Source organism: Eublepharis macularius, chromosome 6, assembly GCF_028583425.1.
Source record: "Eublepharis macularius isolate TG4126 chromosome 6, MPM_Emac_v1.0, whole genome shotgun sequence".
NCBI lineage: Eukaryota > Metazoa > Chordata > Lepidosauria > Squamata > Eublepharidae > Eublepharis > Eublepharis macularius.
The window spans coordinates 104,492,966-104,517,646 of NC_072795.1; the positions used below are offsets into that span (position 1 = coordinate 104,492,966).

At 44.8% G+C, this 24,681-nt stretch overlaps 1 protein-coding gene across 2 annotated transcripts in view; it reads right to left on the reverse strand.

Moving 5' to 3' along the window:
• Positions 1–14,437: 14,437 nt before the first annotated feature.
• Positions 14,438–24,681, reverse strand: part of LOC129332099 (lipase member M-like) — a 31,050-nt gene continuing 20,806 nt past the window's right edge. For both annotated transcript variants that reach the window (XM_054982936.1, XM_054982937.1), the window contains 2 exons: positions 21,196–21,261; positions 14,438–16,140 (listed from right to left, as the gene is read on the reverse strand). In XM_054982936.1, the coding sequence (XP_054838911.1) occupies positions 15,907–16,140; positions 21,196–21,261 (300 nt within the window). In that variant the 3' untranslated portion in view covers positions 14,438–15,906. The remainder of the gene's footprint in view (positions 16,141–21,195; positions 21,262–24,681) is intronic.

Sequence of the window (24,681 nt, forward strand, 5' to 3'; positions counted from 1 at the left end):
GCACGTGTGCAAGGCATAACAGTGGTACTAGATGAAAAGGGTGTGATTATCCAAAATCTGACTGTCAGTCCCATCAGAGGCTTTTCATAAGAGGCAATCTGGATAAAAGGAGAAGGAAAGGTTAATAATTCTGCAGACCGGCTTGTCTGAGTTCATGGAGGTCGGGAGCAAATCTTTTTTGTACAAATCTGACTTTGGAAAACAAAATTTTGTTTGTTCTTTTAGAATTTATAGTATGTTCTTTATGCTAGTATGTTACTTTTAATTTTTTTTTTTAAAAAAGTACGTAACTCTTCCAAATGCTTCCCATATTTCTGAGAATTCTTCCTATGAACTGACATTTCTTGGGCAAAGCAATCATAAACCCTGCTGAGGCAGGGGCATACAGATGCCCACGTAACTCCAGTGGCATCAGTCCAATTCCAGAGGCCTTTCAACAGGGAGATATGTTGATGGGCAAGCCTGGTCAGGACATTCTCCTGTTTCCATAGAAACTCTGGCAACATCCACCAATGGCATGACAGCTGCCATAGACAGATCTATGAGTGGCAAGGAAAGGCAGAGCCAATCCCTGGCAGTGATTGCAGCCACTGCCTCCCCTCCAGGCAGCTGGAAGACAGGGCATCAAGAGCCCACAACTCTGGCACCCCAACAGAGGCACCTGGCTTGAGAGGCCCCCTCCCCAGCTTGGACCAGACACACACCCAAGAGGCAGACAGAGCACCCATCACATTGCTAGCAAGGTACTAGACTGGCAGCAAAAGCACCACTCACTTGCAAACTCCCCTGCATTGAGCCACACATACCTTTCCCCCAGAACAGTAAGAAAGGCAGCACAACCAAGTTGTTCTAGACCCGGCTCAAACCTACAGCCACTGACACTCAGGACCAGCCCCCAAGCCAGGAGACAATTTTCCCAAGAGACATACCAGGACTACACTTTAATACATGCTGCCTGGCAAGGCAAGAACACAGTTGCCATCTACTGGCCAGGAGACTGGAAACATACTGAACTTTAGGTCATAAGAAAGGCAAGCTAACAACCCCCCCCCCACACGCACACACACACGGAGGTGTACAAAATCTACAAATCAAAGGAGTGATCTTCCCAGAGTTCCAGATCCCAATTCCTCTGATCTTCCTCTTCACCTCCTCCTTAATTGCAGGCATTCAGGAATCTGAGGGATCTTGCTATCCTACACTCAGAGAGCCATAAATCAGCCTTTTGGTATCAATAGATGTGCCTGATCAAACCTTCTCTGGTTTTATTGCCTTACAATGCTGGAGACAACCGTTTGAATTATTGTGATAAGCAAAAGTCTCCATCCTGCTCAAAAGGATGATTTTTTCTTATTAAAAGGGCTGCTTTCAGCCTATGTGTGCTTCTTGCACACATCCTATGTGTGTTTCTTGCACACATCCTCAGACTTCTTGTCTGAGTCCCTCTCCCTCTCCTTGCTGTGATGTGCTGGACCCTTCAATGCTGCTCCCCTGTGGACTCCTCTGGCCTTCAGGACTGGTAAATATAACTCTCTCTCTGTGCACTGCTTTCCCACTTCCCTTACTGTTTTCTAGTTAGGTCTGTGTGTGAGTGCTGTGTGTATTCTGTGCAATGTTCTTTTACTCCTTCTTTAATAAAAAACCACTCCTGTTGAACATCTGCCTGTTTATTAAAGAGCCCTCCAGAGGCAAACACTCTTGGTATACATCGGTTAGAAGATCCTGCAGTTACCCTCCTCTTGCAACCTCTCCTTGCTGCTAATTCCCCCTCAAAACTTGTAAGGAGAACCATTGAGTAACAGTTGAATGGTGGAGAAAGCGTGGGCAAGCCCTGCATCTCTAGATATTGTGAGTCATGGCACCATCCTTAGAATGCAGACGTAAGGAAAACTTTCCTGGAGAAACTCTTGTAGGAGTGTGTATAAATGTGAATCTTGTGTGTCTGATAAAAGCAACTACCTGGGTTGGGAATCCTTCCCCCTTCCCCCTCTTGATTCATCCTTGGGGACTCTTCCCTATTCTTGGCTATTTTGAGGTTGGTTGGAAGTTACTTTTAGGCTAGGTAAGTTAGAAGGATCCTCTCTTGATGCAGCCTCAAGTTCCCAAGGATTAGCGTCCCTTGGAAGAACAGTCCTGGGCATTGGCCATGGTGCTTGGCTAGTTAAGGGTTAAGTAATTTTTCCTGAATTGTTGAGCTCCCATCCAAAAAATTAACCATTTAATTTGACAAGTTAGCTTAATTTGGTTCCTTTCCCCTCTTCCCCCTGCTGTTCTGACAGCCCCAGCTGAGCGCCAGTATATTCTTGTTCCCTCCTTGCAACATCATCGGATTAAGACCAAGGGTTTAAAAGGATTAGAGAAATCCTCCCCTCCCTGAGTGACTATCCTTTGTCTAGGTTTGCAGCCAGGAGGCGAACTGGCTGTTGTGTGTGGATTTTGTTAGAGCTGAACAAACCACGAAGAAAGAGTGGGAACTCCTTGGCCAGGAAGAAAAATCTCTTCCCACCTAGACCCTTTTTGCCAAAATGTTCAGGCAGAGCCCAACTTGGACAAAATTGAGAAGTGGATAGTTTAAAAGGATCAATACCTCTGGGAGTTGGGCTACTTTTGATGTCCAGTTTCCCTTCAGGTGCTTCATGGTGCTTTTCCTCTGCTGCCAAGAGGAGCAGGCATCAAGTGGCACCCCATCCCACTTCCCTGCCGTCTTCCCTCCCTCAATGTAACTTCAGGCAGTAGGGTGGGAGCTGAAGTGTGGCCCAGGAATGTCTTGCAGGGTGGGGAGGGGCTCCACTGAGGACTTTCATTCTCTGACAGACTGAGCTGCTGGCATCTGATAAGCCAGGCAGATCATTGCTGCATGTGGGAGAAGGAGGAAGTTGCTGCTGGGAGGTAGGAGATGTTGACCAACATCTTGGTATCTTGGGAGCTCCGCCTCCGGGAGGATGCTCCACCCTCCTTTTCGCTGTTTCTGGAAGCAGGGATGGACATCGGAAATCTGGTGCAGGGAGGAGGTAGATGATGGCCCCCACAGCAGTTTCTCTGCTCCCGCAGGCTGTCAGTCCACTTTGAGGGGCATCACCCCAGGACGGGGGCATGGCTCTCAAAGTCCAACCTGCATTCTCACATTGGTGTGATGTAGTGACATGATCAAATGGCACCACTGCAGGTCTGTGGGTGTTTTTCACTCCCATCACCTCTCGTGTGGTTTCCAATGGGCATTGCTGTCACTCATTGAAGAATCTGTCCCCCCCCCACCTACCTCTCTGGAACCTGGGGGCCAATTCCAAGTGTTGCGACTGCAACCCTCGCTGGGTCCTGTCTGTAAATCTAGTAATTTGAATTTTGAGACTCTTCCTTAATAAACATATTATAACTGTAGCTGTAACAACTGGAAAACTTGGAAAATAATTCATTGAATCATAGAATCATAGAGTTGGAAGGGGCCATACAGACCATCTAGTCCAACCCCCTGCCCAGTGCAGAATCAGCCTAAAGCATCTCTGACAAGTATTCATCCAGCCTCTTCTTGAAAACTGCCAGTGAAGGGGAGCTCACCACCTCCCTAGGCAGCTGATTCCACTTTTGAACTACTCTGACCGTAAAAAAGTTTTTCCTAATATCCAGCCGGTACCTTTGTGCATGTAGTTTAAGCCCATTGCTTTGCGTCCTACCTGCTGCTGCCAACTGGAACAGCTCCTTGCCTTCCTCCAAATGACAGCCTTTCAAATATTTAAAGAGAGCAATCATGTCCCCCCTCAACCTCCTCTTCTCCAAACTAAACATTCCCAAGGCCCTTAGCCTTTCACCGTAGGGCTTAGTCTCCAGACCCCTGATCATCCTTGTCGCTCTCCTCTGCACCCTCTTGATTTTGGCCACATCCTTTTTGAAGTGAGGCCTCCAGAACTGCACACAATACTCCAGGTGTGGCCTGACCAAGGCAGTATAGAGAGGGGCTATGACCTTCTGCGATTTCAACGCTATGGCCCCAAGATTGAATCAGCCTTTTTTTTCACTGCATCACACTGACTGTTCATATTTAGTTTACAGTCCACTCTTACCCCAAGATCCCTTTCACATGTACTACTGCCCAGAAGTGTATCCCCCATCCAGTATTTGTGCTTCCCATTTTTGTGGCCCAGATGTAATACTGTGCACTTTTCTTTGTTGAATTGCATCCTATTCACAGCTGCCCACTTCTCCAGAGTATTCAGGTCTTGTTGAATTTTAATTCTATCTTCTTGGGTGTTTGCTACTCCTCCCAATTTGGTATCATCAGCAAATTTAATGAGCACAGATAATTCAGTATAGAGACATTTGATATTTGAAAATCACTTTTAAAATGAACTTTATATATACACTAAGTATTCAGTTACACATGAAGTGCTGACTTCTAAATTTTACATTGTCAAGATTAAAAAATTAAACTCTACCTGAGAAATTGTTTTTACTGAAGTAATATCGGGAGATATTCCAAGATATACATCTCCTCAACTCTGGAAAATCAATAAAAATTGATGTTTTAGAATCTCCTATACAGTTAGGAAGTGAATTAACGTATGAATTTATTGTATAAGCTAATAGGTCATGATGATGGTAAAAATATCCTTTGAGTCAGTAAGGGAGATTGAGGTTTAATAGAATTTTGAGAGGCTCTATGGAGTAGTGGTTAGAGTGTTGGACAATGACCTGGGAGACCCAAGTTTGAATCCCCACTCTGCTATGGGAACTTGCTTCATGACCTTAGGCCAGTCACACACTCCCTGCCCATCCTAAAGACTAGGGAGCTGATTGAACTTGCTGCCTGTTCTTGGACAAAATTGGAAGGGACACTAGTTTGCTGTATCTTGTAATGCCCTTGAGTTTTCTAACACAAGGAAAGGCTTTGACCATACATTCTTGGAAGTTATGTCACAGGTGCATGGGCTTGGCAGTTATCAAATGAAAGACCAGTTTTGAAACATGCAATTGTAGGAGTTGTCAAATAAACATTTCTAATTGATTCCCAAAATGACAAAAAAAGATCAATGGTCACTCAGGGAACCCTGGACCCCATTCTTCTCTCTACCTGGCTTGATGCTAACTTCCCCAATCCCTGGTCACTCACAGCTCGGTTGAAGGTAACTTGTGATTTATTTATTTATTTATTCAATTTATATACTGCCCATCCCCAGGGGCTCTGGGCGGTGAACAGTTAAAATTGATAAAAACAAAACTAAAATCAATATACAAATAATAAAACAAATTAACAAGGTGCAGTGGTGGGGAGGGGGGACATGATGGTGAACATGATGGGAGCTAGGGTCCAGTAGCACCTTAAAGACCACCTAGGTGCTACTGGACCTGAATCTTGTTCTTCTACTACACAGCAAAACAGCTAGCTACCTGAAAATATCCTGATGGGAGCTATATACTTTGGAAGGCAAATCTCTGCAAGATGGTAAGGAATGCCCCATTTTCTCATTTCCCACAAAGAGATTCTCAAAGTGATGTTGAAGTTAGGGTGGACCCATGGCTGGAGGGCCTTAATAACTTTAGTAAGTACTGCTTTGTCAATGTTACACCCCTAATGCTATCCCAGATATACACCAGCATGGTAGTTATGCCAGAACACTACCACTACAATTTGGCACTCGTGTTCTAAGTCATCGTTATTGTGCCAGCATAATCATCATTCTAAGACTTTTCAGGCATAGCTTAGGGAGGGTTTGTTAGACTTCTTTTAATGATGCATTCTATCTGCTACTAACATGAATCAGGAATACCAATTACAACAGAGGAAACTCTTACCAGAGTTCAAATCAGGGTTTTTTTCTGGGAAAAGAGGTGGTGGATGTCTCTATTATCTTACGGGCGCACACAAAGCGCACACACTCCACCAGAAACATGTGATGACATCACTTCTGGGAAGTGATGTTGCTCCTAGAAGTGACATCATCGCACAGGGCACAACCACCCCCGGAGCGCTCCCTCGATCCAATTAATGCAGTACTTGGACATAAAATATCAGGTTAGCAATAGGATCAAAAAACACAAATGGAAGCATTTGTTCACACCAGTCCAAAGTAACTTGTGGAATTCACTGCCACCAGATGCGGTAATAATAGCCACTGCTAACAGGGTGCCCCCAGATCAATAAGCACTCACCATTTCTGAGAAAAGGAGAAACTACAAAGGAGGGAGAGACCTGGGATTGATGCTAACTCTCCTAATACGCATTTCCACATTTTTGTCTGTTTTGTTTTTCCTTCCACATTAAAGAGCAAACCCTGTGCACAGGTGTGGAAGTAAAGCTCTCTGCTCCCTGTGCCTCACATGACAAGCAAAGCCTCAAAGAGACCCCCTTCTTGTCTGAGTGGTAATATAGGTATTCACCCAAAGCAAGATTGGATCCTTGGCTGCCCTACTGCGGAGAATATTCAGCACAGCTCCATTCCTGAGCCATTGCCTCTAGGCCTGTAAAATAATGGCAGTCTTTGCTCCTTTCTCTAGAGTGCAGTTGTTACTAAGTTTGCAAAAGTGTGAGTGAGGCAGGGCAGAGTCTGCTGGTGATATCACAAACAGGGATGCTAAGAGCTGGAAATGGAAAGGAATGGAAACTAACTTGGCAAATGGGCTCAAGCAGCTTGCCAGCCACTTGAGCTTCCAGCGCTGGGATGGAGGGACCATGCAGCAGGTGCAGTGGAGAAGCCACGTGTGTGCCCGCTCACCACCGCCGCCGCCTCCAGCTCCTGGTGCTGGGGTGCTTGGCTGCTTAGCAGGCCAGCTGAGAGGCCGCCCATCCACCACTGCGGCCACTGCCTCCCAAGGCCACTGCCACCTCCAGCTTCCAGTGCAGGATGGAAGGTACTCACCGCCTGGCTGGGGAGCAGGACCTGCTGTTTTTTTTAACACGAAAGAAAAGAGGCTCCTCCGGTAGTGACAGAAACCAACGACTACTAAGTAAACCGGAGGGACTCTGCAAGTAAATCACTCAAAGCTCAATAACCAATATATATATATATATATATATATATATAATAAATATTCTATACAGTGCAAAGTGTGCATCAATGCAATATAAATGTAAAGACAAAAGATAACCGTATTATCAAAAGACAAGATATATACGTATAAACATACTATCCAAAATGGTCCAGTCACAATTCCAACAGGAGTGCACGCAGGCACTCACAAATACTGCAAATATACACCAATATAAAGGTGCTCACAGGCACTCAAGTGCAATCAATAGGTGCTCACAGGCACTCCATGAAATCCAATCAAAGAGAAGGCGGCACAAATGTCAAAAATAAATTTTAACTCCAATATTGAAATATGAGGCTGTGATGTAGCAGATGGAAGAGCGATGTCCGAAGCCACGTCAGCCACGCCTATGGGATTTGCCAGCATACGTTATTCCAACCCGTTTTGTGAGAGTCACTTCTTCACAGGCACGTTATTCTCATATCTAATATGTAGCAAAGCAATATTACCAAATATATAATATAATGTACATAATGCAAAAATATCATATTCACCATACTCAAGGCAAATTACTTACAACAAATCCACGTATCTATCTTACTCCGCCATATTAATGATAGCCTGATGGTCTGAACGCCATGATCACTCTTTCCCTATCAGAGCATTTATAGAATAACCTTAAAGGAACAGTAGCTAATTTACAGAATGAATAAGTAACAGAATCAAGGAAATAAAGGAGCCGCAACCTCCAAGGAAGCAGATCCCGCTGAGTCAGAGAAATAGAGACGAGATTGTGTAATATAAAGCTGGAATTTACAAATAGCACGTAAGGTCCAAAGTATTATTAAGACCAGCAGGTGCTAAGGTATTAAGTCTGTGAATCCATCTGGACTCCAATTGTAACAATCTCTGTTGAACATTTGTACAATTATTTGTATTAAGAACCTCTAGTACTGAGACCCTAAGATCTCTCTGTCCCCTATGTATCTGTAAAAAATGTTCCACTAGAGGAGCCTCCTTAATTTTATGTTTTACAGACTCCAGGTAGTAAGAAAACAAAACTCCTGCGGTAAGAATTAAGGTATTTAAAGTGCACCGTGCAAATAAGCAATTTCAATGTATGATGTAAACACTACTTACAAGTCAATCCAGTACAAGATAAACAATGCAATAAATCTTACATAAAGTGCAAATGCAAGATGCATATACAATTCTTACAAAGTGCAACCATACAATGAAAAGTTCCTTACACAATATTGCAATTCCAAAATATATATATTTATAAGTGTACCTTATATATATTTTGTATGTAAGATTTATTGCATTGTTTATTTTGTGCTGGATTGACTTGTTAGTTGAAATTGTTTATTTGCACGGTGTACTTTAAATGCCTTAATTCTTACCGCAGGAGTTTTGTGTTCTTATCATCCTGGTTGGTACTCCAAGGCATCCCTCCTTTTAGTAGTAGCCTCCAGGTGGTGGCTGGAGATCTCCTGGAATTATAACTGATCTCCAGGTGAGAGAAATCAGTTCCCCTGGAGAAAATGGCTGCTTTGGAGGATGGACTCTGTGGCATATATCCACCTGAGGTCTCTTTGCTCCCTAAATTCCCTTTTCCAGGCTCCACCCCACAAAACTCTAGGAATTTCCCAACCTGGAACTGACAACTCTACTAACAGAATGACTTCCCTGCATTAACTGTATAGCTGGTGTTTTTAGCCTGGTGCAGGGAATGTGTAGCTGGATTGAATATTGGGGCAAAGTTGGCATCTTGATTTATCATAGGCTGCAAGGTCGAGGGGTTGTCTGTGGGAAGGAAAACGCTTGCTTCCCAATGCTCTGAGAGAGCAGTGTCATCATCCAGCAATGGCTGCAGGGCAGCTCTGCCATCTCAGGCTCATTCACATGTTCATCTTCCAACATTATATTTGCCTTCAAGTGTCAGCAACATCCTTCAATTTTCTATATAGGACAAACAAGTCAGTTCATTCGCAAAAGAATAAATGGACATAAATCTAACATCAAAAATCACAACATTCAAAAACCATTTTAATCTTCCAGGACATTCCATCACTGTCCTAAGCATAGCAATTCTCAAGCAGAGAAAACTTCAAAGGAAAATTATAACACAAGATTGCTTTGACTGAGTTTCTTTGCAAATTCAGAACAATGGATCCCCCAGGGCTTAATATGAACACTGGATTCTTCTTTCACTACAGGTGCTGATTTTCTGCTTTTTGCAATCAACTTTATTAAGCTAATTACAGTATCATTATACCTTACACCTTTACTTTAAAAACTGCTCCCACTTTCTGACTGGATGAAACCTGACATACTTTCATGTATATACTTTCATGTATATGAAACCTGACATACTAAATGTATATGAAGAAGGGAGATTTGACTCTCAAAAGCCCATACCCTGCAAATCTAGTTAGGCTTTACTGGACCCAAATCTTGTTTTTCTACTGCAGTCCAGCACAGCTCCTCATCTGAAACTTGATTCCTGTATAATTTACCAGCAAGAGAACACCATAGGAATCAATCCAGTTGTTTTACTTTTAAACAAGTGTAAAGCTTTATTCCATTAACAACATTTCTAGAAAGTATACAGGCTATAGAAATTAGGGTGGGTACAGGGCCGGTGCCACCATTGAGGCAATGAGGCAGGCGCCACGGGTGCTGAGGCACCAGAGGGGGTGCCATGGGCGCACAATTCAGCCGCCCGTGCACAGAGCAACAGACCATGAGGGCTGGGAGGACAAACACGCACCTCGCCAGCCACCCGCGGCAGTGCAGGGCAGTTTGAGTGGGTGGCCTCCCAGCTCTCCCGCCCAGCTGCCCCCTGCCCTGCAGTTCGGGTGCAAGGGGGCAGAAGCAGGCCTCCATTGCATGCCTCCCCCCAGCCCGGCCTCTGCCTCCTCAGAAGCAGGGGTTCTCCTCTACAAAGAACCGTGGCACCCTCGCTCCCTCTCGCTCACCCTGAACCAGCCACTTCATCCCCCCGTAGCATGCCCAAAGAAAGTTCTTGTCGTCCAGCCCAGGTGCTGGAGCACTGCTGGAAAAGGCTTGGGCGGGCAGCTCTTCCTCGGTGTGTAGCTTGCGACTCCCATAGGGCGGCCAAGGCTGCGGGGCTGGCTGGCTGGCCCAGCGGCCTTGGCCCCATGGCTGCTGCAGTAGGGGGTGGAGGGCAGACCTGAAGCTGACCCCGGCCTCAGGCGCCAGAAACCATGGCACCGGCGCTCGATGGATATACTAATAAAGAAAATGAAAATAGAAAAATTTCTAATCTAACTTGGAAACCACAGTCTGGTGGAAGCAAACGCAAGGTTAATAATACTTTCTGGCTAACAGGCACACACACACACACACACACACACACACACAAAGGGAGAACAGCTTCTTTTCAATTCTCTCACACATATCAGTGTTTGAATCCTGACTTCCAGAATGTGCCAGAATACACTAGCCAATTAGCAGGCGCTACTCACATCAAAGGAAGTCATTATTTTCCTGCAGGATGCAAACGCATCTGGGAGTGATGAGATTTTCCCAGTCTGGCTGTCTCTACAAACACCTGTTCATCTCCATAATTGTCATCCCTTCCTAACATGAATTGGTTTCACCTGCTCTCATCCCATGACAGATCTCACCCTATTGCTCTGATGGAATCCTCTTCACTAGTCTTATTGTATAAAGCAGCATAGAAATATTAAATACATTTCATTATATTCCTTTTAACTTACCTACTGTACATCCTTGAGAATGGCCAATATAATTCAAGCCTTCTTGCTCAGTTTTCTGCAGGACAAAAGTTATTGCTGCTGGAATATATATTCCAATTTCATGAAAACTAAAATGCAAAGACACATACAACATAGCTGAAATTATGCCTCTTTAGTGGAGATGGGCACGAAATGAACCACGGACCAAAATTTGTGACGGAATGGCTGTTTCTTAGGCAAAGAAACATGCAGTTCGTGGGGTAGCGTTTTTATGAACCAAACGACTTTTTCCTACCATTCTGTGGCCAGTTCAGGAAGCAGACACTTTGCCACTATTCAATACATTGCCCAGGAAATGGTGGCCAGTCTTTTGGTTGCCCCCAATCTGAGGCCTCCATGCTTGATTGGCAGCTGTCGTTGCCAACTAGAGAGCTCCCATTCTGGCCCATTCAGCCAGGAAAAGGGGGGTAGGGTTAGAATCTCTAAGGCAACTGAGGCGATAGGCCTTCAGTAGCCATGGTAACACCAATCTCTTCCTTCCAAACCATGTTAGGCATGTCTTTCTGCCAACCAGAGTGCTCCTTTTTTGCTCTATGTGGGCATTTTATAAAAAAGGGAAGGCTTTGTGCCTCATGGTTTCAGTTTCAGTGGAGAGGGAGAGGAGGGCTTACCGGGACTTGGCTTTTGAGAGAGCTTGCTTGGGATCTTTGGCTTGTACTTGTTGCTGGAAAAGGAGCTGAAAAGCCTCTTTTCTTTTTTCTTGCCTTTTCTTACTGGAGAGGTGTTTGGGAAACAGTGCTTTTTTCCTTTCCCCCCCTCAGCCTAGTCTTAGCTTTTCACCTCCCCCCACCCCTAACCTAGTCTTAGGCCTTTGAGTTGAACTGGGGCCTTGCTTGACTGAGTGAGGCCTATTTTCTTTTCTTTTTTTCTTTCTCTGCTTTTGGAGGGCCTCCCTTCCGGTTTGGTTTGTGGGGGTTTGTGGGTTCCCCTCCCCAGAGAGGCTCACTTTTATTTGCTTTTCTTTTTTTCTTTCTCTGATTTTTGGAGGGCTGAAAACTCCCTGCAAGTTTGGGCTCTCTGAGCATGAAGGGGCCCATTCTGGGCTACCACGAACCATGAACTGGGTAAATTCAACAAAGTTCATCGTTTGTGAAATTGGATGACCCATGACCCATGTGGTTCTGTTTTTTCCTGGTTTGTGCCTGTATCTACTCTTTAGACATATATACAATAGGGCAGGGCACTGAATCCAGCATCATATCTCTGATGCTTAAAGGATAAGTTTCGTTCCGAGGAAACAGTTCACAAATAAAGCGCAATGATATTTTTGTTATTTATTTAGTTTTATATTTTATTTACTTTTGTTATAATTTAGCATTTTGCATTCCCGTATAGTGAACAGGTATATACAAATTTTATGCCAGAAAATCCAATCTTCTCCATGAAAGAAAAATCAACTAAGCATAAACATGTATCTGATTGTACGAACTTTGTCTCAGTAATGTTTTCATTTTGGATATCTGTGTCAATTGGGTGAAAAAATGAAAGAATGGAAAAATCATGGTTGAGCAGTAGGTTTAAGTAGTTAACATTATAAAGCCACATAGCCACAGAATCTAAAGCAAATATGTTAGTACATTCTGGGATGAAGATAACAACAGCAACAACAACAACAACAACATCCAATTTATATACTGCCCTTCAGGACAACTTAATGCCCACTCAGAGCAGTTTACAAGTATATCATCATTATCCCCACAACAATCACCCTGTGAGGTGGGTGGGGCTGAGAGAGCTCTGAAAGAGATGTGACTGATTCAAGATTTCAAGTGGAGTAGTAGGGAATCAAACCAGGTTCTCCAGATTAGAGTCCTGCCACTCTTGACCACTGGACCAGGCTAGATGAAGGGGAGTTTGAATACAAAACAAAGCAACCACAGTATCCCGTCTATTTGTCAGAACAGAAGCACTTCTGCCAGAAGATAAGACAATGTATGATCACTATAGATGCAGAGAAGGACAGAATTGGGGACAAGTTTCCCTGCTGTCAGTCTCTCCAACCCATGAATTTCTCCCCAAATATACCTGAAATCCCAAAATTCTTCTTGCTCAATTGACAGGTTCTGGTGTCTTCTAGACCAGGTCGTCCCTCTGCAATTTAGTATCTAGACATCATAGCCAGCATCTGCTAGAGCAAATCCCAGGCTATTGCTGGGAAGATTTGCAACCCAGGATCCATCCTCAAGTCCCAAACCATGTACTAGTAACACTATAGGTTTAGGCCCTGGGAAGGATAGACAGAAAGGGGGGGCATCAGATAACTGGAGGATGAACACTGTGCATAGTAGATTTCTTTACTCACGAGTTGATTTGAAAATAACATCACATTGGGCTGGGCAAAACATGTCTACAACTTTATTGAACATAGCAATTGGAGCATTGTCATAGCATAGGGAAAGAATCTATGCTTTCAAAGTCCCACCTGCCATCAAACTGCAGTTCTTCTCAGTCTGACTGCTGGGAGACAACCATGGGATATAGATTGTGATGACTTACTAAGATACAATTTTGTTGCAATCAATAATCAATCAACAGTACTTTTATCTAAAGCAATAAGTCCCTCCTATATGAATTTAATCAATGTATGCAATAAAGAAGCCATTACCACATTACATTCATGGTATGTTACAGTATCCTTTCATACTCATAAAGTGCTAGTGCTTATTTCTAGAAAATCATCATACCACCATTGCAATAAATATTATACAATAAATACTATTCAATAAATATTCAATCCAATATTGCACTAGTCCCCTTCTGGTATGATAAGTCCACAGGTAGTTCTGGGTAAGCAATTTATAAGTCACTAGGGGGGTGCAATGCCAGGGTGATTCAGTTTTCCCAATTTGGTTTACCTGAATTGGGGAACAGATTTGGAACCAAGTGATTCCCGAAGCGGCAAGCCACTTCAAATATTCAGGTTGCTTGAGGTGCGATGAGGAAAGATTTGGCATTTTCTTTCTGAATCACACCAATCTTGGTGGGAACCTTCTTCTAACTCTCTTATAAAGACCCCCCAAGTTTCAGAATGATTGGACTTTGGGGGGCCATGTTATGACCCCCCCAAAGAAGGTACCCCATCCTCCTCCACTCTCCATTATTCCCTAAGGGGAAAAACAAGTGGGGGTTCTAGGTGTTTTGGGTGGCATTTTGCAAGCAAAATGCACCTAATTTTCATGAGACCTGCTCCTACCTCTCTGCCCAATCCCCCCAAGTTTCAGGGATATTGCACTTTGGGGGGCCATTTTATGCCCCTCCCTCCCAAAAAGTGGTTTCCATCCCTCACCATATTTCTACTGTGGGGAAAACTCCACACAGCAGAAACACATGGATTGTGGCTGCCAATGGCTGCAGCCACAGTCCCACTCACAATCCACCCCCGCAACAGCCCAGCAGAAGCAAAGACACACACCCCGAAATCTTCCATCACCCCCAGAGCTGGCTGGCCAGCTACTCTCCATTCTTCCCTATGATGAGAACTTTTCAGACTTTGCTCCCAGGGGCGCTTATGCACAGGGTGAGAGCCACATAGCACAGGCATGCACCCCTGATGCAAGCTCATCCCTGGGGAAGCAAAGCAGAAGCAAAGACACACACCCCCAAATCCTCCATCACCCCCAGAGCCAGCTGGCCAGCCACTCTCCATTCTTCTCTATCTTCGTACCAGAGCATCACACACACACACAAAATAATTTTTAAAAATTTTATTTAAACAACATTTAACAACAGTAAACAACAACATGCACAGCTTATTTTGGGGCTGCTTCTCTGGGTTTTTGTGTCCTTCTACAGTTTACCTAACCTAATGCGTCTCTCCCTGTCTTACCATTCCAGTGGCAGTCTACATTTCTGGGGCCTCTATTCACATTTACAAATTTGTATTCACAAATTTGTACCCACAGGGACTGGGCCAGTGCTGATGCAATCTGTATTTGTGTGTGGTTGGGGGGACTGGCTAAATTGCAGGGTGCATCCCTTCTGCCACTGAGTTCCACCCTCCTTCTGCTGGTGCTCTAACTAATTTAAATGATGGGAAGAGCGCTATTCCCCAGGTCATGGACTCGCAGAGGATACAGGCCACAAGGAGGGCTCACCTCAGTCACTCTGGAAATACACTCCTGAGAAATTAAAGAGCTGCATGTTGACCTTCAGGAAAACCAACTGCTCAACTCTCCATGGGAGAAGGCAAGTGCAATGTGAACTGACAATGTCACCCACATAAGAAAAGACGCGCTTGCTCTCCATGCTCGTCAGAGGGCATGAGAGGAACTACTGCACCTTGAGGGAGAGGTCTGGCCAGACCACCTCCTTCTTGGACTAGTAGCTCAGTGGATCGGTGTACAGCTACTTGCAGGGCTCCACAAGGTAGTCCCTGACCATTGCTTCCGCCGCATCCTGTCTCACATGACTCACAATCCCAGAGGGGCTGAGGGCCCACCGGAGCATCTCCATCTCCATGGACATCCCAGCGGTGGCCACAGGGGGGAGCCTGCTCAGAAAGGGTGCGAAAGGGACTCGCAGGGCTTGGCCCCTCGCCCACATCCTCTAATGGCAGGCAGCCTCTCTTGGCCTGTCTACACCTCACCCGCAGACAGAGGGCATCTCTGGTGCTTGTGAGGTTCCCATCCTGCTCGGCAAAAGTGCCCTTAATGCAATGGTTGTACATGGTCACCAACATGTATGACTCCTTCTCCATGTGAGGCTTTAGCTTGGCAGCTATGCCCTGCTGCAGCCTTTTCACAAGCATGTGTACTCAGAACTCAGGCCCACCCACTGAAGCTCAGCAAAGAAAACCAGAACCCCCCAGCAAGCAGCCCCCCTCTAGCCCAATTACAGCTCCCCAACACACACCCAGCAAAAAAGGATGGCTAGGAAGCAGAACCAAATTTAAAATAAAACTAAGGAACTCAGGTCCACCCACTGAAGTTTAGCAAAGAAAACCAGAAAAGAGAAGATCCCTTTTGCAATGCACAAGCAGTTAATCATTCTGTCCTTTATGTCTGTGCAACTATGAGTGGTGTGTAATATCTACTAAAATAAAAACTGCTTAAGGAAGGAATTAGAAAAACAAGCTAAAGATGCTATATGTAGAAGAAAATTAAAACCAATTTTACACTTTAGTGTAGAACATACACTGTTTACCCTTCATATTGAGACTTCAATTGTACTCCTGCATCAAATAAAGCATATCTGGGTATAGGCGCATTGGAGCATCAATGCCCCAGATACTGTCCACATGTTGCCAGTCAGGAATATTCTTATAGAAAACTAAGTTTCTGATTCGAGGGAGCAACAGTTCTATATCTGTTGTGGTTACAAGAATGTCTTTCCCAGCAGACCATACAGCAGTTGGCACAATCATGTCTTCTATTTTATAAAATGGAGGAGTAGTCTGTTGATAAAAAATATCATAAATATTTAATGAGTTTTATTGATGATGCAATACTGTATAGTTTCTTGTTTTGCAGAGATTTCTCAGTATTTTCAAAACTCTAGAGATACAATACCTAAGCCTTTGATGATTTATCCCGTCTTTTCCCCTTCAATATTTGTTTGCAGCTTTCAATGACTTCAAGTCAGCTTTTGATTTAATTTTTATTTAAATAGGGAAAGTTCTTCAGATGAAGTTCAAAAAAACTGCAATGGATAGATGACTGCTACACATTATAAACTGTTTCTATTTTTAACAATTTGGTTCAAGTTCACAGCACCTTACCAATTCCTTGCCCCCTTCTTCTTCTTCTTTTTTTTTATACAAGTGCAATGGTACCCACAGTATAAAAGAAAGTTGACTCCCATCTATCAAAATTAGCTGACACCAAAATTAATATTCTGTTGTACACTCATAATACAGTCATTCTCTTCAAACATCTCCTGAGCCTTTCATGCACACTAAAAGAATTTTCAAAGTATTGCAGAAATGAGTACTTGAAAATTAATTATGACAAAACCTAACTCCCCCCCCCAAATAATAAAGTTTAAATGGTCTACAGCGCGAAACCAATTGAAACAAGTGCAGTTCTACAAGTATACAGATGCTGTATTCCATTCTTCCAGCAAATGGTTGGCTAAGGTTGTCAGGCATGGACTGGCAACCAGTGAAAGATGGGGAAGGGGAACATGGGAGGCCACCATCACTCACATCATGATGTTACTTCTGGGGAAAACCTGGAGTAATGTCAAACCTATCAATGATTCACTAGAAAAGCTATGGTAAAACCATAGAGTTTCAGTGATTCCTAGAGATGATTGATGTCGCTTCCAGGTTTTCCCTTGGAAGTGATGTCATGCTGTCAGCTGTGGCCTAAGTGGGAGGGGGGAAACGATTGAGTATTTAGAGCTGTACTTTCTTCAAGTCCCTATTCCTATCAAGGAAATGTTTACCGCTTAGATGTTTCTTGCCTCTAAGTAATTCTATGGAAATATATATGGAAATGATTGGATTTCTGAATAAAACCATTTAACCAAGAGCTTGGACTTCTTGTTGCAATGGTGTTAGAGATAACAAAGAGCTACTTGCTCCTTTGGCAATTAGCAGTTTAGACACTCTCAGGTGAATTAAATGAAATGCATAAAATACAGTGTTATCATTAGCATGATAGTAGCATATGAGCAAAATGCAAAACACAACAATAACGGCATGTCTATAACACTCTTGAGTGTGTATTTGTGGATCTACCTCTTCCGTGGATCCACTGCGGAAGAGGTGGATTTGTTCCATCCCTTCCGCGGTTAGCAATACAGTTTCTAAAGGAGGGGGTGCATGTCGGCCCCATTTGGGAGACCATATATGTCCTGCGCAATCTCTCCCCTTGAAATATAACTCTCCTGTTTTCCACTTGATGTATGGGTCATAGTCCCAAAGCCACCGGCTCCCCAACACCAGTGAATATTTGGCAACTGTGCTAATTACAAAAATTCCGAATTCCCAGTGATTCCCCATGCCCATCGGGGTTTGCTTGGTTTGATAGCTAATGGGATCCCCTTTCATGCGAGATCCATCCATCTGTTCAAATATGATGGGTTGTTCCAATTCTGTCACATCGAGACCCAGTCCGGTGACCAGGGCTGGGGCTATTAAGTCTCGAGTGCAACCTGAGTCAATTAACACTTGCACTCTCACATGAGTTCCCCTTTTAGGGTTAATTAAAGTTACTGGTAGAAAAAGTAGGGCCCCTTTTTCTCTCACCTGCCTGGGTGTTGTCCTTTTTGTGACCTGCTGGCAGGCCTTTTCATGGCAGGTCATTCCTGTTTCCAGCCGGTGGGGTGGGTCGATTCTCCTCTCCTGGTGGAAGGTCCTTGCCCCATTCCTCAGGAGTTTTGGTTGCCTCCAAACCGGCTTCTGGCTGGCCGCTTCTTAGAGGTGCCTTTTTGCTTGAAGGTTTGGATGGAGCCGTTGGTTTTCTTATGGACTGGCCCCTCCCAGTGAGCTCTTGTCTCCCTGGGCACTGTGAGGAAAAGTGTCCAATGCCCCCGCATTGGATACACAAGCCTCTTCTCCAACGCATGGCTCTTTCTGCCTCGGGGAGAGTGGTTTAGGAATTGTTTGTTCTCTTCCCTTGGGTTCCGAGGACGGCTTTCTGGTTTCTGCTTGTTGCCGCATTCTTACGAGCTTCACTACCTGATCTTGGTTCTTGACCTCACATGCCAACTGGATCCAACCCAGGAGGGTTCCAGGGTCATCTTGTACTAACACCTTGGGTAATAAGTCCACATTTAGTCCATTTAGGAAGAATTCGATTTTAATTCCCTCATGGTAATCACGCACTTTGGCTGCATACTGTCTGAACTTGGCTGCATATTCCCATACTGGTCTATGCCTTTGTCTTACTGTTTTTAGTTTTGTTCTAGCCCTTTCCTCATCTAGAGGATCCTCAAACTGGGCTCTTAGGGCATATACAAACACCTTCAAGCTTTGTAGTTCAGGGGCTTCTGTCTCATAGAGGGTTACATGCCATGCAGCTGTGGGTCCCCCCAAATGGGACACTAGGTGACTCATCCTACTATGCTCATTTGGAAACGTGCCCCCACTCTTGGAAAAATTCCAAAGCTTGCACAATAAAGAACCCCAAATCCTCTGGGTCTCCATCAAATCATGCATCTAGTTTACACCACTCTTGGGGTGGTCCCACTGCGTGAGCCCCATGCCCTGGAGCTGCTGGCCCCCTTGGGATTGGGCCACATGTGGAGGTTGTAGAATTGGGCATTCCTGAACTCCCTGGGGTAATTGGGGTACAGCATAGCCTCTATACGGTAATGGGGCTGCTGATGGCTGGAAAATCTGAGGTGGCTGGTACAATAGCGCCAGTCCCCCCAGCACTCCATAATTTGGTTGCATAGGAGGGCTTCCCTGATATGGGTGACCCATTAGTAATCCTGTTCCTGTTGAGACCCAGGGCATCCCCTTCCCTGTCCCCTGAAGCGGGGGTTGTGTGGTAGGGACTCTTTGATATTGAGAGCCCCTTTGTAATCCATTCCCTGCTGAGGTAATTGGGATCCCTGCTGATGACACTAAGAGCAGAGGTGTTAATTACTTGTTGAGTCCCCCTTGGCTGGTTGGCCACTGTCCCTCGGAGTGGCAGCCCGAGGGAAATTTTTGAAGCGGTGGGCCTTTGGGTCCACCAGTCATTTGAGGGGCAGTTTGTAATCCAACTGGCAGCATCAACGGTAATGCTGTTGTGGGAGGTTTCATCAGCCTCCTTCCTTCCTCTCCTGGCCCGCTGGTTATGAGCACCGTTGCTCCTAGTAACAGTCCCACAGTTGACTGCTGTTGAGAAGGTTCTGGCCTCAACAACCCTTGAGGTTGTGCTGGGCCAGAAACAATTTGTAATCCCATCGCCACTCCAGATAGTGGCGGCACTACAAGGTTGCTCGATCCTACAGGGTCCCTCGATACTCCAATGGTGGGTGGGATTGTCTCTTCTTACATCACACAGCTTGTACGAGCTTTGACGAGGGGTATGCTAATCATTTCTTGCACCCCTTGCACCATTTCTCACCAAAGGGATTCCATTTGGGCTTCAATACTTTGCCATTCTTCAGATTCAAAGTTTACTTGGTCCCCTCTCCTTGGCTCTAGGAGTTGCGGCGTCTGGCCCCATGACGAGTCTGTCGGCCCGGCCTCCACTGCACCAAGTTCACATAGTCCTGCGGGGTCTTCGCCCATGGCTCCCACTGCCGGTGGGCTGCCCCCTTCCTCCCTGACGTACTCTTCCATTGCCAAGGATTGGCAGCAGTACCTTGTCCCCCTCCGCCGTACTTTCTCTTTGGTGGTTATTGACCAGTGGGGTGCCCATTCTCTGGTAGTAGTCAGTGTCCAGGGATAGTGAAAGACTCTGTCCTTAGGGATTGCTCCTAGCTCCCTGTACCTTGGCAGAGTGCCTGCTGCTCTGAGTTTCTGATACGTTTCTGATACGTTCAAGTCCATTAGATACTCCAGCCTAGATTGAGGCATCAGTAACAGTTCTTTTGAAGTTTCCCCAATAATTCCAGGATTTGTGTCTGGACCCAGTTGGGGGTCTGGGTGGATAGCTGGCTCCTCTGGCTCCGTGGTCCTCGGGTTCAACTCCAACAACATGCTGCCGGTAGCCAAACTCCAGAGGTTTCAGGTACAGAGGGAAAAAGGAGACTTCTGCCAAACTGTCAGTCTAGGGTGGCAGTCCCTGGCAGGTAGATCCCCAGTCCCTCACATCAAGCACTCAGATGCATTGGTTGAAGAAACTTTATTCAGAGATCTATTCAGTTCAGGTACACATTCATAGGTGAAGTTGGCAGAAGTGCTTATTCAAACAATAGGGCTATTGATATAGGGAACAACCTCCCACCCTTTTGGACAGTTTGCATTCAAGCGCAAAACCCTAAAAAGTTACATGGGAATGAAATAGTTTAGTCTAGATAAAAGTACAGAGAGGAATTATTCTCTCTTGTGAGAAAGATACAATCCAGCTTGCACCTGCAGCTTCAGCCCAAGGTTGCTCAGAAGTGAAAGTACATATTTCTTAGAGATAACAAAAAGCTACTTGCTCCTTCAGCAATTAGCAGTTTAGACACTCTCAGATGAATTATATGAAATGCATAAAATACAGTGTTATCATTAGCATGATAGTAGCATATGAGCAAAATGCAAAACACAACAATAACAGCATGTCTACAACACTCTTAACACAAGATGCAGAACAGAACAATGGCATAGATGCTTGCATACATGACAGCTATCTTCATCAGATAGGCAAGATATGGATTGGAATGCATATGTATTAAATGCATGCATTTTCAACAAACAGTGCATCTCATTTATGTATATGTAATCTTTTCCAGTCCCTGAAGGATTGCATAAGACTTCAAAAATGATTGTGTTTTCTTTACTAAACTTTTAATGAATAGTCAAATAATGCTGAATCTTTTCAAATGTTTCTTTTGCCCTTCCCACCATCTCCCTTTCTCTTACCGTGTTGTATATAGCTTTGTTCTCATTCCCATAGTCAAAATACCTAAATTCATTTGACTTAGATACCTAAAAAAGAGAGAAAAGAATTACTTGTGTTAGAAATCTGTTAATTCCCCAGCAAAAGGAAAAGCCCAACCAGATTAGATTTGAGAGATCTGAAACGAGAAAGAAGCTGAGATTTCTCTAAAAGAAAGATCAACATAAAGTTTCTGTGATACCTAGATGTCAAATTTCATGTAAAGTAGTGGTGACCTTTCTCCAGTACAAATCTTCCTCTACCCAGCTGTTTTGAGATCAGATTGGGGCGGGGAGGAGAGAGACAGGCAACCTCCCATTCATATGTGAAGAAAACAACCTTGTGATGGTACCTTTGTAAAGGGAAACAAAGAATCTCTCTACTCAAGATGAATTACACTAGGAAGCTCAAGTGAGGAGAGACACAATGTTAGCTGGGAAGTTGCGTTTAAAAAGACAGGTTGGAAGGCTCTGTGAGTTTTACCTCTCTAGAGCCAGCAAAGATTGCTCCTCAAAGGATTTATTTTATCTTTGCCTCCATGAAGGGGAGGTGAAATTGACAGAGACTTCAAGGAGGCAAATATGAAATAAGCAAACCCTCTGAGGAGCAATCTTTGCAGGCTCTAAAGAGGTGAAACTGACAGAGCCTTCTGATCTGTCTTTTTAACTACCCTTTTGGGCTAACATTGCAGTTCTGATGAGCCAGTTTGGTGTAGTGATTATGAGTGGCAAAACTAATCTGGAGAACCAGGTTTGATTCCCCACTCCTCCACTTGAAGCCAGATAGGTGACCGTGGGTCAGTCACAACTTCTATGAGCTCTCTCAACCCCACCCACCTCACAGGGTGATTGTTGTGGAGATAATAATAACATACTTTGTAAACTGTTTTGAGTGAGCATTAAGTTGTCCTGAAGGGCAGTATATAAATCAAATATTGTTGTTGTTGTTACTTGAGCATCCTCATATAATTCATCTTGTGTAGAGATACTCAAAGTGCAAGAGTGAAGAGAAAGGGGGCTCAATGACTTACCTGTGGACAGGTTTGGAGCTGGGGGGAAAGGTTGGGTGGTGTAGGGAAAACTGCTGCAGCTTGGCACATGGAGAGAGGAGCACAGGTGTGGTCTGGCTCCTCTTCAGCAGCCCGTATGGCCACCACCATTCCTTCAGGCAGCAGTGGACTCTTTGAATGATGGCCTGGGGAGCCAATGGCCCTTTTAGGAGGATAGGGGGGGTTCATGGGCCTTGAAAATGAACAACCTCACTTCCCTCCATCCTTCGGGTTCATCTTGCCTCTGTGGCCACTTGGCTCTTCTCACCATCACTGCTCAACCTCCCCTGGGGCAGTCTCTGTGTTAGGAGGGCAGCATGGCCCAGGCCTGGGGGGGTGTCCGTCCCTCTCTAGGCTTTTCCCACTGCTTTTTGCCTTCTCTACAGCAAAATACAGTGGGGGACAGGGTGGGCTCGCCCACATATGGCTGTGTAGGCTGCAACCAGGCTGCTCAGGCCTTCCCCTCACCACCCAGCTTCCTCTGGGCTGGCCTGTCCCCAGGCTTTATTAACTGTCACCCATCTCCCTTAGAGGTCTCTGGTGGGGAGAAGGTGAGGCACCTCCAGGGATGCATTTGGCTCAGACAATCAGGGAGTGTATCCTGGATGAGTACTGCATTGACTTTTTTATACTGCCATGCTCTGAATGGGCCCAGGGAGACCCGGATGTGCTGAGAAAGGAAAGAAAGATAGCAAGACAGGGGCTGTGGAGAACACTTTCGGCAACTGGATGGTAGGGTATTCTGTCTACATGGTAGTCGCCTCTGCCTACTCAGAGAATGAAATGGCACCTCATCAGCCACCAAATAAACATATTTTGAGTGCCATATATGCCACGTGCATATGTGCCATTAATGTATTCTGTGTTCAGTACCAGCCCTCTGAGGGCATGAGAAGTTCCGTATTGCTGTTATGCCAGTATGTTATCTTGCAAGTGTTTACTTTCTCTTTCTCACTGCAGGAAGCAAGTGTCCTTGAATCTTGCTTGGGAACAAAGATAATTTCACTTTTCACTCTGTCTAGCCTAAACTTGGTGTCTCCCCCTCCCCCTGACTCCTGCGTGCCCAAACCATAATGGCCCATGTCCTGAAGGCGGGAATCTCCCCTATAACTAACACCACTGGTTTCATACACGTCACTTCTGCCAATCCACTGGTCTGAGCTCCTTGAACTGAATGGATCTCTAATAAAGTTACTTCAACCAAAACATCTGTGTGTTTGCTGTGGAAAACTTGGGGATCCAACTGCCAAGGGCTGACATTGAGGGTGCATATTCTTTAAGAGTATGTTGAACCCTGAGAATAGCAGGGATGTGTGAAATGAATACCCAAGTTCTCCCAAATCTATATCTGTTTTAATTGCTTAACTCAAACCATCTTCTTGCAATTTGCTTAAGTGAAGCAGTGTGTGCATTTAAGACTGTATAAAATGAATGCCCTTTGCTCACCTAAAGTAATATGTTCTAACCTCTATTCTAATCTCCATTAAAATCTAGCATTACGGCTGAGGTGCTAAACAGGGCATGATGCTCAGGAACAAAGGAACTTTAACCCCATCATACTACAGAAAAAGAACAGCAATATATAGGGTCTAAGGACTAAGGGGTCATAATATCAAGCAGTTTTAAGCCTTGCCATTTCTCACTATCTATGAAGGGGGCATTTCTCAGTGGTAGAGAATCTTCTTGGTATGCACAAGACCCCAAGTTCAATCACTGTTATCTCCAGTTAAAAGGATCAGGTATTAGGCAACGGGAAAACCAGCCTGAAACCCTGGAGAGTTGCTTCCAGTACAAGTAGGCAAAACTGACCTTGGTAGACTCAGGAGTAGACATGGGCACGAACGGGGGGAAAAACTCAAACAGGCTGTTTGTTGTTCGGTCCTGATGATGAACACGAACAGACGAACAGAACCAAACATGTCCCATTAACAAACGTGTTTGGTGTTCGTAGTTCGTCGGCACCAAAACAGCCCCCTTAGCACTTAGAGAGTCCATATTCACAGGGATTGTGCAGCAGGCTCTTCTCCAGCCATCACTCAAGTTTGGCCAAGTTTGTAGTATGGATCTCAGAGTTATACATTCCCAAATTCAATGCCCCCAGGAAACTCCCATTCAATACAAACTGTATTTTATGTTTGTATGATAAATTCCTACTTTTATTGTTCCTAACTCTGTATTGTGACAGCCTATGGTCATATACAATTAAACCCTGACTATAGCTAGACTAGAACTTTTTGCTCTGACTATAGTTAAGTTGGAGTGCAGAGTTCAGGCAGTCCCTCCATTGCCGACACAATTGATTGAAGGTGCCTGAGTAGCTGGCTTCCTGGACAGTGGCCGAACGCAACGAACAAGGCTTGTGATGACCACCTGTTTGGCTGGAGTGGCGCCTCATGAATGGCCCGTTCATGAGCAGCCGAGC